Source organism: Cyprinus carpio, unplaced genomic scaffold (genome assembly GCF_018340385.1).
Source record: "Cyprinus carpio isolate SPL01 unplaced genomic scaffold, ASM1834038v1 S000000169, whole genome shotgun sequence".
Taxonomy (NCBI): domain Eukaryota; kingdom Metazoa; phylum Chordata; class Actinopteri; order Cypriniformes; family Cyprinidae; genus Cyprinus; species Cyprinus carpio.
Window position 1 is genome coordinate 112,492 of NW_024872920.1, and position 16,469 is coordinate 128,960.

General features: G+C 35.9%; 1 protein-coding gene across 1 annotated transcript; it reads right to left on the minus strand.

Moving 5' to 3' along the window:
* Window positions 1–3,984: 3,984 nt before the first annotated feature.
* On the minus strand, window positions 3,985–8,198 carry LOC122142808 (the record flags this gene model as incomplete). Its single annotated transcript, XM_042753871.1, has 5 exons — window positions 3,985–4,014; window positions 4,305–4,841; window positions 5,476–5,594; window positions 5,707–5,768; window positions 8,182–8,198. Coding segments are annotated over 5 exons (765 nt in total), but the record flags the coding sequence as incomplete, so codon positions are not given.
* Between the last annotated feature and the right edge of the window lie 8,271 nt (window positions 8,199–16,469).

The following is a 16,469-nucleotide window of genomic DNA, read 5'->3' on the forward strand; positions in this document are numbered from 1 at the left end:
GTGAAAAACACACAAACCTGCTTTTTAACATCAATAGAAATGAATAAAGAAAAATTATACAAATATACAGAACACTCTTAACACTACCCAACCCAAAACATCCCATACACACACACAAAAAATAAAAAATAAATTTAAAAAAAATAAAAAATAATAATAATAATAATTCAAATCTCCAGTGAAGGTGTTGTCTCAACAAAGGAGATAATAGGATTTCACACTTTATAAAATGAGTTAACAGAGTCCCTGATGGAGTTAATTTTTTCCAGGTGTAGAAAGGACATTAATTCTTTCAGCCAAGAAAAATTAGAAGGGGGGCATGAGGATTTCCAGTGCAACAGTATTCGTCTTCTGGCCACCAATGAGGCAAAAGCAATAATATCAGCATGACGTTTGTTGTAAAAGCCATCAACAGGTGTTTATTCCAAAAATTGCAATTATTGGGCAGGGTTTCACAGAGACATTGAGAGCCTTTGACAGTGTATCAAAAAAAGAGGACCAGAATGAATACAATTTAGGACAGGTATAAAATGTATGAGTGTGATCCGCTGGGGAGAGCAAACATCTATTGCACCTATCATCTTCTATTAAAGAAAGTTTCTTCAGTTTAGCTTTGGTGAAGTGAATTCTGTGAACAATTTTAAACTGAATAAGATTCAAGCTAGCACAAATGCAGACAGAGTTAATTTTAGCTAGAGCCTTATTCCACAGCTCCTCGTCAAGCTACAGTCCCAGCTCTCTCTCCCAGGTTCCCTTGAGTGCAAAGAGAGGAGGGAATTGCGAAAATCGTAACAAGCCATAAATTGAGGAGATATGACTATGCGATTTCGGGAGAGACATTATATCTTCAATTAAAGTTTTCATTGGCTGGTGAGGGAAGGTATTAAAGTGTGCTTTAGCAAAATCACGCAATTGAAAGTAGCGGAACAAATTGGATCTAGATATTTTGAATCTACTCATCAAATCGTTGAATGATGCAAATACATGATCATCAAGAAACAAATCATGAAATAGAACAAGGCCCTTCTCTCTGAGCTGTGCAAAAGTTGAATCTAAAGTAGAAGGAACAAAAAGATGGTTACCGCAAATAGGCATTAAGGTGGACAATGCGTTTAATTTAAAATGACGACAAAATTGTTTCCAAATTTTGAGTGATGAGAGCACAATTGGGTTGGAGGTGTATTTAGAAGGGCGTTTCAAATTGGGGTCAAAAAAACTAATGCCGATAATGAGGATGATAAGCAGGAGTTAGCTTCTATTATACACCAATCGATATTCGGAGAATTACACCATGCATATATTTTCTGAATATTAGCTGCCCAATAATAGAAAAGAAAATTTGGAAGAGCGAGACCCCCCATCCTGTTTAGTTCTTTGAAGAGTTGACTTGTGTACACGCAGAGGCTTACCAGCCCATATATATGAGGATATAATGGAGTCGAATGATTTAAAAAAAAGATTTAGGAAGAAAAACAGGAATAGTCTGAAATAAAAAAAAGTATTCTTGGTAGAATATTCATTTTAATTGATTCAATCCTGCCTACTAAAGAAAGTGGAAGATTGTTCCAACGCTGAAGATCTACTTTAATACGGTCCACTAATTTAGTAAAATTTTCTTTACGCAATGACTTGAATGAGTTTGAAATATGAACCCCTAGATAACGGAAACCTGTAGAGGACATGTGAAAAGGGAGCATAGCTGGAGGAATTTGTTTCGCCAAATCACCTACGGGAAAACACTCACTTTTAGCATAATTCAATTTATAACCTGAAATTAATCCGAACTCATTCAACAGGTGCATTATATTATCTATGCAGTTAAGAGGGTCTGAGACATATAACAGGAGGTCGTCTGCATACAGTGATACACGATGCTCCCTTCCTCCTCTATAAATACCTGTAAACACTGAAGACGATTTTAATGCTATAGAGAGAGGCTGTATAGCTAAGGCAAAGAGGAGAGGCGAAAGTGGGCAGCCCTGACGGGTGCCGCGAGAAAGAGAGAAATAAGGGGATGTTTCAAAATTAGTTTTCACACAAGCTGATGGAGTGGAATATAATAGACGAATCCATGATATTATTTTAGGTCCAAACCCAAATTTTTGTAAAACCATGAATAAATAATCCCACTCCACCCGGTCAAAAGCCTTCTCCGCATCTAGCGAGATAACCATTTCTGGCTTTGATGACTTAGATGGAGTAAAGACAACATTTAGGAGTCTACGTATATTAGAAGACAACTGACGACCAAGTATAAAACCAGTTTGGTCATCTGATATAATTGACTGGAGATGAGCTTCCAAACGTTTTGGCCAATACTTTAGCTAGTAATTTAATGTCATTATTAATTAGGCTAATAGGTCTGTAACTGCCACAAAATTTAGCATCTTTGTCTTTCTTTAATATTAAGGAAATCAAAGCTTGGTTTAAGGATGATGATAGGAAGCCTTGATCTAGGGAGTGATTGTACAGATCTAATAATAAGGGGGATAACTGAGTGGAAAACTTTTTAAAAAATTCAGCAGGGAAGCCGTCAGGGCCAGGAGCTTTGTTATTTTTCATGGTTAGGATACAGGAGGCTATCTCTTCCAGGCTAATAGGCTCATCGAGGCTGTTGGCTATATCAGGACTTATCTTAGGTATCTCTAATTGGGAAAGGAAATACTGAATAACAACAATGTCTACGTTGGCTTCTGATTTGTAAAGATTAGAATAGAAAGAAGAAAACTCTGAGTTTATTTTAATCGGATCATTAATAAGGTTATTTGAGGAGTCATACACCTCTGTGTGATTAACTGAGAAGCAGTTTGATGTCTGAGCTGAGATGCTAACAGACGGCCAGCTCTATCTCCATGCTCATAGAAGGTTGCTCTTGTGCGTTTTAGCAGAAACTCTGCCTTGTTGGTTGTCAATAAGTCAAATTCAGTTTGTAGTTTTAGCCGTTGTGTCTCTAAAACAGGGTTTGGTGACCTGGCATTTAGCCTATCTATCTCTAAAATTTTATCAACGAGTTTCTGTTGTTTTAATTTCCTAGCTTTAGTCCAATATGCATTAAAGGAAATTATCCTCCCACGTATAAAAGCTTTAAATGTTTCCCATAGAAGTGATGGCGAAACCAAATCTGATTTGTTGGTTTTCCAATCAAAAAAATCAATGTTCTTAGAAATATAATCGCAAAATTCTTTATCAGCTAACAACCCAGTATTGAGCTTCCAGCCTCCAGCATGTCTACACAAGTTTTGTGAGAAAGAGAGGTCTAAAATGTGCGGGGCATGGTCTGAGATAATTATCGCTGAATATTCTGTAGATTTAACTTGAGATAAAAGAGCCTTGTCAATAAAAAAATAATCAATACGTGAATAAACATGATGAACATTTGAAAAAAAAAGAAAACTCTTTTGCAGTTGGATTAAGAAAGCGCCAAGGGTCTACGCATCCTGTCTGATCTGCTAGAAATGAGAAGGACCTAGACATTGACACAGGAGCTGATGACTTGGGCTGTGAGCGGTCCAAACTTGGGTTAATTGTGCAATTAAGATCCCCGCCTAAAATAAGACGATGGGTATCCAAATTTGGAAGATGGGAAAAGAGCGAGGTCATAAAAGCAGGGTTATCAAAGTTAGGGGCATAAACGCTAACTAATATAACAGGTGTTTGGTATAAAATTCCAGATACTATCACGTAGCGCCCATCAGGATCAGATATTACGTTTTGTGGGACAAACCTTATACGTTTGTGTATTACAATTGCGGTGCCTCTAGATTTACTATTAAAGTTTGAATGAAAAACTTGACCAATCCATGGTCTACGTAGTCTTACATGATCACTAACCCTGAGGTGAGTCTCCTGTAAGAAAACAATATCCGTAGACAAGCTCTTTAAGTGTGAGATCTAGCCCTTGACCTTTTAATTTGACCACCTAGACCCCTAACATTCCAAGTAACAAATTTAACATTATGACCAGCCAGCCCTTCTGTGTTCACTTTAGGACTCATAATTTGTTATCGTGAGGATCTAAGAGAAAAAGAAAAGAAAAAAGTTTGAGACGAATAAATTAAAGGTGTGAAAAGATAAAAAAAAAAAAAAAAAAAAAAAAAAAAAAGAGAGAAAATAAAAAATATTATACTTACAACTCTGATGCTCGTCTTTTTGAACATGACGAGTAGCCAGAACAACAATTCACACAACCGATTAACCACGTAGAACTGTCAACTCCTAAAAGTTAGATATACACCCAAAGCAGCTATCAAGGCATAGATATCTGCCGAGAAACTATAAAACGAGGCCATAGTTATTTTAACTACCTTGTCTGGCTCCAAGCATATGGTGCTCCTAAAAACTCGTAACTTGTTGGCAAGAATGCCGAATGCATTTTCTACCACTCGCCGTGCTCTGGACAGACGGTAGTTCAGTACCCGTTGACTGTGCTCCATTTGCCTGTAAGGATATGGCTTCATGAGATCACACCTCAAAGGATATGCCTCATCACCCACAAACATGTATGGCATCATTATGTCACTGCTGGGCAATGGTTCGGGTGGAGGAAAGTTCAGCCGGCCCTGATCCATCGCTTGGCGCAAGTCTGACTGAGCGAATAGTCCAGCATCAGAAACTCTACCTTGGGTACCCACAATGGCATAAATGAACTTGTAATTGGCATCCACAGCAGCCATCATTATCACAGAGAAGCTGGACTTGTAATTATGGTAGAGACTGCCACTTTTTGCTGGAGGCTGTATACGGATGTGTTTACCATCAAGCGCACCTAGGCAATGTGGGAATTGCCATTTAGATTGAAACTCATGGGCTATTCCCCGCCATTCTGCCTCTGTGGATGGTGTCTAGCAAAAGAAAAGAAGAACAGTGAAATTTGAACATTTATTACACTTATATTTGACACAGTATACAAATAAAACAGTTCTGAAGCACTGTAAATATGAATTCATTAGGCGTCACTGACTACTACCAAATAAATATATTAAAATACAAAAAGCAGTGAGCTTTTTAAATGCAAATACTGCTTTGCATACTCTCGTTTTGTGTACATTACTGGTAATCAGTGGTGGAAGATGCATTAAGATAATTTACAAAGTAAAATCACGTTTTAGTTATGATTAATATGTGACCCTGCCTGTGAAAACAGGCAAAGTTGTTTTATTGGTGATTTACAGTTTTCCACATAAAATAATCTTACATAATGTAGAGAACATTCTGTGAATTCATAGTCTTATTGAGTCAAAGATTAAAATCATAGTAAAAATTAATGATTGTAATCAAACTTTGATGTTCCTAACCTCATATTTACATAATGAGACTAGCTTGGATTTTACAGAGTCACATATAACTGATGCATTTATTTGTATATTGCATTTTAATGGCATAGATCTGTACTTTTAAGCTAATTTTACTAAAAGTTATACATTATTTAAAGTTATTAGCACAGCATTTTAGTAAATGTTGGTAATCAGAGAGTACCTTGAGGAAGTCTTTTTTCATGACCTTGTACAGAGCGGCACAGGTTTCCATAACCATCTCAGAAATAGTGCTGACCCCAACCCTGTACTGGAAACTGAGGGAACTGAACGTTTCACCTGCACAAGAAATAAAGTAACTACAGAATATAGAGCAATATACACAATAAATAAATAAATAAATAAATAAATAAATATTGATTGATGAATTATTTATTTGTCTGGCAGACCCATGTTTCCTGAAAAAGAATGCATGGTGCTAGGCGCTCTCTTGGGGATATTGCCCGTCTCATTTGTGTGTGTGCTGCTTGGTTTATGGGCGGTTATTAGAGGCAGCAGAATATTGAACTCCTCTGCTGTCATCCGCAGCAGCTTCCTGAACCCAGTCTGATCATCCATCTATTTGTATGGCGAGCACAATAATATAGTTTAATAGAATCTCTAGCTTTTTAATCAGAAAAAAAAATTCAAACAGAATGAATAAGCGTACACAATTCTATTAAACAGAAACAAAGCACAAACATTTGCTTGACCATCCGCAACAGCACATTGAAAAGTTATGTATTTACCTCCAACTCTCGTTGCAGAACACACAATCCTTGTTCCTCGCGTCTCCCCAACCATTTCCTCCTCCATAATCTTCTTTTCTTTTTCTTGTTTTCGCTGCAAATCAGCGCACAGGCAATTCTTACTGCAAGCTTCTTGCGAGCTACCATTTTTAATAATAATCCCAGTCTCACTCATAGGTCTCACTAGAGGACTCCAGTCTTGCACGCGTGATATTGCGTTGTTTTCTTGTCACATCTTGCGTGTGTTTGGTTGTGAAACGTAGTTTGCGTGCCAGACAGAGTTGTCGGCGATTCTTCCTATTGTAAAGTCATGCAGTGTGAAACCTTCTGTCACCGATCCATCGTGCAGTGTGAACACAACAGAGACTGAATGCTGGCCAAGATAGTCATGCAGTGTGAAAAGAACTCTGACCCGACTACTTTGAAAATCGTGCAGTTTGAACTCGGCATTAGGAATTTCAGTCTGGTTCTGCTAGGTGGGGGGAAGTCAATCCAACGATCTTGTTTACTCTCATGGCTTTACATGTGAGGGTCAGACTGTCCATCTCTTCGATTACTTGCCCCAAATCAGACAATCTCTTCTTCGAATTGAAATTGTCAATAATTGTTCTAATGGTGTTAATGTTGAAAGCTGTTCTCTGAAAGAGTTGGTTAGTTATCTTGCTTCAGACTATGGTGCTAGGAGTTGATTTACAACATCCTGCCTTTCTGTGGAATTCGGCTCATGTTTCAACCAGGCTCCCGATCGAATCTTTAATTTGTCTGGTTCAGGCCTCATACGCTACATATATCCCCCCTTCGATTGGCGAGGTGTTTAGCTGAAGACATCGTCGATCGCTGGAGAAACAAAGGCAGAAGAAGCAGTTTTTTCAGAATTTAGCAGTAAGAAATTACTTGTCATCCAGTTTTTTATATCGACTATGCATTCCATTCCATTTTTAAAATTGGTATGTTTCGCCAGGCCGCGAAGAAATATAGAGCTGAGTATCATCAGCATAACAGTGAAAGCTAACATCGTGTTTCCTGATGATATTTCCCAAGGGTAACATGTAAAGCGTGAAGAGTAACGGCCCTAGTACTGAGCCTTGAGGTACTCCATACTGCACTTGTGATCGATATGATACCTCTTCATTCACTGCTACGAATAGATGGTGGTCATATAAGTACGAATTTAAACCATGCTAATGCACTTCCATTAATGCCAACAAAGTGTTCTAGTCTATGCAAAAGAAGTAGTGTGGTCAATAGTGTCGAACGCAGCACTAAGATCCAATAGCACTAATAGAGAGATACAACCCACGATCAGATGATAAGAGCAGGTAATTTGTAACTCTAAGGAGAGCAGTCTCAGTACTATGATACGGTCTAAATCCTGACTGGAAATCCTCACAGATGCCATTTTTCTCTAAGAAGGAATATAATTGTGAGGATACTACCTTTTCTAGTATCTTGGAAAGAAAAGGGAGATTCAGGCATATTTAAAACAAGAAACGAATAAATTAAACCTGCACAATTTAACTAAATCATTGAAACTCTAAAGAATGGACTTATTAATAAAACGTCCTCATGATTAAACTCAAGTTCTCGAAATAGACACGATGTAAAAAAGAGCTTCATTAATTGACAACTTCAGTCTTCTTTACTTGCTTTCATGTAATTTAAGTAAAAAATAAATAAATAAATAAATACACTGTAGCCGCATTTAAATGCAGGTTTGTATAATATTCCTAAAAATATAAGTGCAAGATTTGTCTACATATTTTATCTTCATTACAAATCTTGTTTGGTTTTATTTTGGATAATTGCATGTAAAAAAAAATATTTGCTTAGTAATGCATATGCAAAACGTGATGTTTGTGCGAAAATTATTACGCGTGCATGACAGGGAGGAGCCCCCTCGGTCATGTGACTTTTTTCCTAATAATGAAATAACTGAAAATTGTGGTGTCCCGCATACATGAGAAATATATCTACAGAAAGCTTGAAATGTCTTTTAAATGAATCAATTCAAAATGAAAGCATTATGTAATCTGTGAGGGTTGTATTTCTCTCTAAAGGCGAGTCCATATGGAGAGAGTCAGCACTGAATTTCATCTTGCAGCCGACAAGAAATAATTTGTTTATTAATAAATAATTAAAATGTCTCCTTTTTCACAATTATTGGGCTACTTCTGCCTGTGCTTTGTGGAAAAATTAATGCATGTGGTTGGGGTTGGAATATATTAAGGCTCATTATGGATTACAGATGTAAATTTAATATAAACCTGCGATTAGTTGAATAATGACAAATGAACGACTAGTAACTAGAAAAATCTTACGTGGGAGGCAGATCTATTAAATACCCTCTAGACATCAACAAGTTTTTAAAGAATTTTATACTCGTTTGCATAAATTCTTCTTTCAGAACGGTCTGTAATGGAGAGATGTCTTAACATAGATTTTTCCTCTGAAACACAAAAACGAAAATTGAAATAAAATTGATATTTTATGTTTTGAGAATGGCCAGCCCTTTTCTGCAGATATTGTGCTTCTGGTTTGTGCATTTTAAATCACATAAAGTCTACAAAATATATAAAAACTCTTGTGTTTTTTGTCACGTCTGTAAAAAAAGCCTATAAAACATGTTCATTAACTGATACTTTACTGATGTCTGGACTCTGTTTCGGATTTAGAGAAACTTCAATATATTGTTCATCAATAGGCGACATTCTGTGTAAATTTATATTTCACACTCTAAAAAATATTGTATGGACGCAACAAAATAAAATGGCCGACGCTCCACTCAGGGCTCATAGTTCTGATTGGGCTCAACCCTCCCCCGCGCGTTTGAGACACGCTGCCGAGCAGAGTACGAGCGGAGCGATTCTGACTGGAGCTTGGAGAGGAGTTTTTAAAAGTCGGAGCGTCATGGTTTTCACTCGCTCCAGCACCGCTCCATCACGAGTACAATTCATGTAAACAACCCGTAATATAAATGCATATTTAGCAAGAATTCACATGATAAACATATTTAGCTATAGCTTGATACACATAATCTCTCCGATTTTAAGATTATAATGACGGCAATAGTCGAGGGTTACAGGCTAGTTCTCAAGGAGTTTGTCTGTTCCTTTTACTGATTATTTTCGGGTTAAAGCATGATTTAAACAGATACAGCACATTCACACGCAATCGCTGTCGCAATAATGCATTCAAACAAATTTAATTTAACAGTGCTGCTACATCTGTAACTTATTTTTAAATCTTTATTTAATGAGTTGATGTGTATTTAAAATAACTGACGAAAATGTACTGTTATTTTTTATCACAAACAAAATTTGCACAGCAGAAAGCAGCATTTATACCTTTTAATGCTGACAATGTTATTAGTTTTGGCGTTTGGTAGGAAAAAAAGTTTGCACACAGTAGCCTAATCCCATTTGAAACTCTCCTGTTATTTTATTTATTTATTTTATTTTATTTTATTTTTTTATAGGCTACGTTATGAACATAACATTTCAACTTTATCCACGGAGCGAGTGCGGAGCGGTGTTTCTGGTATCAGTGATCACGGAGCGGAGTGATTATTAAATGCTCAGAGTGCGGAGGGAAATTGTTGCAGCTCCACTCTCACATACTCTGATCTGCCGAGTGAGAGAGATGTTTCGCCCTATATGAACAAGGCCGTCTGGTGTAGACACGGTTAGACAGTGTCTGCTATATTTACAAATAATTGATATAAGAAATAAAAATAAATTCATAACCTAAACCAGCGGCATAACAAGATGAAAATATAGACTAGAAAATATATTTATGTCCTGTCCATGACACTGACTCACTGCGGAGCTGCCAGTTTTAATCTGAACAGCTCTTAAGGCCGAGTGGATGGTGCATGATGGGCTAGTATTAAAAAATAAATTAATAAATAAAATAAAGGTCTTTCCAGCATTAAGGTAATAACATTACTGCTTTTTTTAATCATCGTATTTCAGTTATAATTTTGACTTGTAAATGATAAAGAATTATATTAAAACTTGTTTTAATATTGATTTTAAGTAGGGAGGCAAAAAAATCGATTTAAATCGTAAATCGGATTTTTTTGTGAAAAAATTCGGGGTTTTTTTTTTTTAGGCCATCGCCCAACCCTAATGCAACAGGGTTTTTTTGTTTGTTTGTTTGTTTTTTTTATTTTTTTTTTATTTTTATTTTTTAGTTAAGGCAACCTCCTCTGAAATTAAGTTATAATAACTAATAAACTTTATTGCGCTATACAGTAGTCAACATTTGAAATGGATCAAACCTTTCTTTAAAGTTGTTTTAAAACCAATAGGCCCTATGTCCTAAAAACCTGTTCTGCAAGTTTGAAACCCTCATAAGACACTTTGCATATGAAAGACCAAGAGATTCACACCTTTATCTCGACCCCCACAAGCTATACAGAACTACCCCCAAAAACCCCAACCCCCTCCAGCTGAACTGAACTCGGTCTGTTTTTTGGCTGTGAGGAACGGTGTGTTGTCATGTTACTGGGGGTTGAAACATGCCTGCACTCACAGCAGCCTTACTCTTTTTATTCATTATTTTCTCGCAGCCCATATTATTATTATCACTAGACCAAAATAACAAATTATCAATTGATAATCATTATTTTTGAGAAAATCGTAGATGTTTGTGAACGTAGACGTTTGAGGAAGGCTTTAAGACCAAGCGGAATCCTCTGCACCTGCTCCCGCTTCACAGCGAGTGCGAGTTCTAACTGACCCTGCTTCACCGTCCGCGGTTTGATTTTATAAAATCAGTTTGAGCGAATACAACTCATTGATCATGAGCCCAACATTTAGCAAGGTGGGAAAACATTCAGTCTACATGGAGAAAGTCGTATTTCATTGAGCTAATGTTGTTGAATAGAGATTAAAAAAAAAAAAAATCTAGTGTAGGCTATATTCTTAAACTTGGAGCTCATTATATTGAAGTACAAATCCAAACACCAGAAGCAACCTACACTCTCTAAGTGTTCTTTCATTGAAAAGTATGCATTTTATTTATTTAAAGGGTTATTTGTTTGAAATAATATTTTAGTTGAAAACTTTAAGTGCCATTGTTTAAAAAAAATGCATCATAGAAATGTTTCATAGACCTTCAGTTGTCATGCTTTAAAATCCAATGGACAGACATAGGCCTATATTATTGTACATTACAAATATTTGGATCGTCCCTTATTTTCTTAAAGAGTAAATACTTATTTTCTTCAAGAATAAACATTATAAATAAAGAATAAAAGAAAGAACCTCTATTAGCACTTATTTTGCATTTCTGAAGTTAATTTGCAACTCTAATGATGATGTGACTCCCCTGACAGTGACACGTTCCTCTAAATAAATAAATAAATAAATAAATAAAACCTTGTTAGAGCTATGTGAGCGATTAATAGATTTAAAAAAGAACAAAAAGTGTGTGCTTGGTTTCCGAACTGGAAAACGAATAAAGCTCGTAAAAAATATGATGAAAAAGTCATGATAACATATTATTAATTAATAGAAATAATTTAAGCAATTAAAACCTTTTTTAAAAAATACCATATTCAACTTGAATTTCAATACTATTAAACTGACTTTAAAATCTCAAGGAGTTTTTAAGTTGAAACGGTAAAATGTCACAGTGCATGTTAAATAGTCTAAATTAACTTGTATATAGTATCTGAAGACCTTGATTGCATGTTAGCATAAAACTAACAATATATTTTGACTTTTTTTTAATGAACAATTCCTGTATATAATATGTGACAGCAACCTTTATATCAAACATTTTGAAATCGTCCACAGCTGAGCAACGCGAGAGGCAGCTTGAGCGCAGTGCAAAGTGAATGTGATGCACAGTCTTTTTCAGATGCAATGGAAAAATAAAGCTGGATAAAATTATAGCTACACGAAACTTGTAAATTGTTAATATAGTATAGATTAGGCCCCTACTCTGTTCCTAAGTATATAATGTAAATTTGTTAACCCACAATAACACATTTTAACCGATTAATCGCCTATTTTCGTTTGCTGCATTTTTTTTAAACACGCTACAAATTAATTAAATTTGTGAGTTGCATTTTATTACATTCAGAAATAAAAACGGCAGGCCTAATATGCTATAGGTTAATGTACCAACAGGATATTTTTAGTTCACTTTACAACAAATCCTTTAAATTTAACAAATTTATCAGAACAGAACAAGAATTACAAATAGGCTATATAATTCTAATGGATAAATATAACTGCATATAATAATATAGGCTTATAAACAAAACAAAAATAATAATTAAAAATAATTTAAAGCGATACAAAAGGTTGGGCTTATCTCTCTCATTCGGGATAAATTCAAACATGTTGCCCATTTGAAGCTAAACTCTTATTCATGAGGTAAAATAGGCTTTGGATTTCACACGTGTTTCAGTATTGACGAAAAAAAAAAATCATAATGAGTAAAAATATGCCAAAGTGGACCACTGCTCGCGCCGCATGGCTCGGTGAACGACTGCTGTTTCCAATGAATATGTGCGTGTGAGGCACCAGCGCGATCAAAGTCAAAATTCACAATTATTGGTCAGACAGTAAAGGCATAATTCAAAAATGCAAAGTGTTAGCAGTTTGAAAAAATCAAGAATAATAACCGAGTTAATAAGAATTATTTGTTGGTCAGACAGTAAAGGCATATTTCGCAAAAAGGGATTATGATATTCAGATAAGCCGAAAGGTTTAACATTTGCTTTTATCCGTATTATATCTATATTTTATATTTGTTGAACTTTCTTTCATTTTTTGAGTAATTGCCTAAGACTACTCTTAAATGGCTTTTGATGTTTTGTATGTTATATTTTTTTTTTTTGTCTTCCTTTATTTTACTAGTTCAGTTCGGGAACAGTCCCTTTGCGCCACAGTCTCTATAGTGATTTTGCAACTGAATACTAGTGGTGCGATAAAGAGTCTACTATTGTGCTGAGAATTTAACTGTAGAAGGGACCTGATATTCAATAAAATAACTTTGCACCAGTCTTCTGCTGTCCAATCCTTGTATGTCCTGCAGAATTTTAGTATTTGCTTGACTTTTTCATCATTTTCAATGATGAACTGCCTTTAACTGTCATTTTGCATTATTTACACACTGTTTTCCTAATTAATGTTGTTCAGTTGCTTTGACGCAATCTTTTTTGTTTAAAGCGCTATATAAATAAAAGTGACTTGACTTGACTTGACTTTTTCTTGGAGAGAAGTGGCTTCTTTGGTGCCTTTCTTGACACCAGGCCGTTGTCACTGTGTGTGCAGATGCTCTCACACCAACCTGCCGCCATTCCTGAGAAAAGCTCTGCACCACTGGAGACACGATTCCGTAGCTGACTCCTCAGGAGGAGACAGTCCTGGCATTTGCTGGACACTCTGAGACATCCTGAAGACTTCTTCACTGCAGTCGAACCTCTCTCCTTGAAGTTCTTGATTCGGTAAAACAATTTCCTTGCATGTGAGACCATTTTGATGCAAAGCGATGATGGCTGCATGTGTTTTTTTGGAGGTATCCATTGTTAACAAGAACACAATGATTGGAAGCACTTCTTCCCTCCTTTTATAGCAATCAGTCTGCTCTTACAGTCTAATTAGTATGATAGTGATTTTACCTGATTAGTACTCATCCACACTTTCACATTTGCTGCTGATATGAATAGTCAATTAATGTTAGCTGGTCTTTTTTGTGTCAGGATCAAAAAACTATGAAAATATTATAATTTTTATTTTTTAATTTTTTTTGGAAAGTAAATTTTTTGGCTAATGAAGCTTTTAGCAATTATTTAGAATACATCTGATCACTCTACACAATAATCTAGAAACAACATGTGAATGGACACCACAAAAAACTTTGCAAAACACAAAATTTATGTCACTGCCAAAACTTTTGGCCATGACTGTATACTTTTACAGTTGAGTGCTTAACATCTTCATGAATATCAATAGTAAACTTGCCATCACTATTGGAATGTGGTGAAGTGTAGTTAAAAAGCATGATGTAGATTTGTATGTGATCCAGCATTCCTTATATAGTTTGTACAGACAGGGTATTTAATTGCTAAGCCTGTTGCTTGGCTCTGGTTTAGCTGTGATCTGCATGCTTCTGGTGTACAGTTGCAGCACTTTAGCAGCTCAAGCATTTTTTATTAATAAGTCATTTCAAAGAAGGCTGTGCTCTGTGCATGGCTGACCTTGTTTTACCTGATGAGTTTGTTGACCGAACTGGCAACTCAAACCAAATATGACTAACAGGTATGATATGACTCCCTACAGAGCCTCTAAAGGGACATGGTGTCGAAAAAAATTCAAAGTTATTTGCATCCTCTTGCAAAACTTTTGCGTTCTCTGGCAAAACCTGTTATGACAAACACTTGCTGTTTACTTTACACCTTGCAGTGGTTCGAAGAGCTCAGACAGCAAATCTGGTATACAGTTTATGAATAAAATATACTAGGCACAGGAAAGCAGATGTGATAATAAAATAAATGGAACACGCAAATCTGTGCCTTGAACTAAAAAACTGACTAAATTACTTTATACTTGAGCTCAAGTTCAAAATAAAACTCTGTGAACTGCTCCTTTGTGAATGTATGGAGCTGTCTGAACCACTGCAAGCTGTAAAGCAAACAAGAATGTTTGTCCAAACTCAACAGTTTTTTTAGGGAATCCAAAAGTTCTGGAAAATAAATTTTTCCTCCCGTCCAAATCTTTTTCCACTGCCATGTCCCATTAGGGGCTCTGTAGCTCTCTGTGTCTGTCAATACAGGGTTGCGAGGCCGGTGATGACGGAAATACCCCTTAACCCCCCCCCCCCCCCCCCCCCCCCACGTGTGGACATTTGATCGGTTTGCTTGAATTGTTTGGTTTGTCCAAAGTTCATCCCCTGTTAGTTCGTTGTGTGTGTGCCCATCCTTTCAAGTGCTTTATTGTCAATTCTTCCACATGTACAGTACATACATACAGAGAATTTAAACTGCATTACTCTCAGATCCTTGGGTGCATACAGATAACACCAACAGTAGAGCATAAAGATAGAGATTAAATATAAAATACAACAATACAAATAAAGGCATGTTAAAATATAATAATAATAATAATAATAATAATAATAATAATAATAATAATAAAAATAAATACAGTTAAATTAAATGAAGCAGCACATGGCACATGGCAGATAGAGTGCAAAGCAGTGAAGAAAACAAACATACTGCAGATAAAATGATTGTAGTGTAGTGTCATTTCATTCTCTTTTTATCCTACAGTAAATCAACATGCACATTCCTTACAGACTGGAAATGAACATGCACTTTTACATGGCAGAAGAGTGGTGCAGGTCTCTGAGTAATAGACACAAATGGTGAATGAGATATGAGGTAAAATGTTGACACAGCTTTGTCCTATAGCGAGGGGTTTAATTGAGATGCATTTAATCGTAGCAGCAACAGGGAGCAATATTCCTTCCTTTTTTTTCTTCAAGACCCTGAATCTGCTTTTGGCAGAAGTGAGAATGTTCATGTAATAACAGAGGGCTTACTCAAGAAACCCAAGAAGCCAGCAGACCTTATAAGCTCTGGAAAATGTCTCACCCTTTACAGCTCTTTGCTTGAGCTTGCTTAATGTTAATATACATTTAAAAATAGATCAAGGCTGTGGCAATGTTCTTCTGCTGCATCTGAAGCAGTGATGGCAAAGAGATCATGTGAGATCCAGTGAGATGTGTGTTTTGCTTTTTATTTTGTCTGAGGAAGTGTAGAGTATATTCCCATTCAATGTAATTCATCCTACCTTAGTGTGTGTATAGAAACACTGAACGAGTCTTTACACTCTATCCAGTTATCCAAACGGCTTCTGCACATACTTCTGAAAGTAGAGCGGTTTTTGAAGTCTGCCTCAAATGTGCAGATCATTGTAAGTACATGCTGGATTATTGTTGAACTGCTTTCTCAACACTAGATCACAGGTCAGTGGACTTTTTGGTATAATTTATCATTCATAAATCAAGGAAACAACATGTCTCCAACTCAGAATTATGATTTAAAAATAATTACATTTTGGTTCTGAATAAAAGATTTATAATTCAAATTAAACCAAAGACAAAAAAGTATTTGACAAATGCATAATAATAGGTAATAGTTATTTAATAGTTATTAATAGTATATTGTGTATAAACTGGCATGCAAATTAGCACTGTATATTGATACAAATACATGTCCTGGATGTTGCGATTCTCAATGTGAGTTTATGTGGTACTGAAAAACAATGTTAAAACTAAAACTGTAAAAATAAATGAATAAATAAAATGACAGAAACATCACTCATGTTTTCATCTGTATGAATTATTTTCAGCACTGCTGCTGTAATTCTGTTCTTTGATGGTCTGGATAGTTGGACAAGGCCAAAGCATA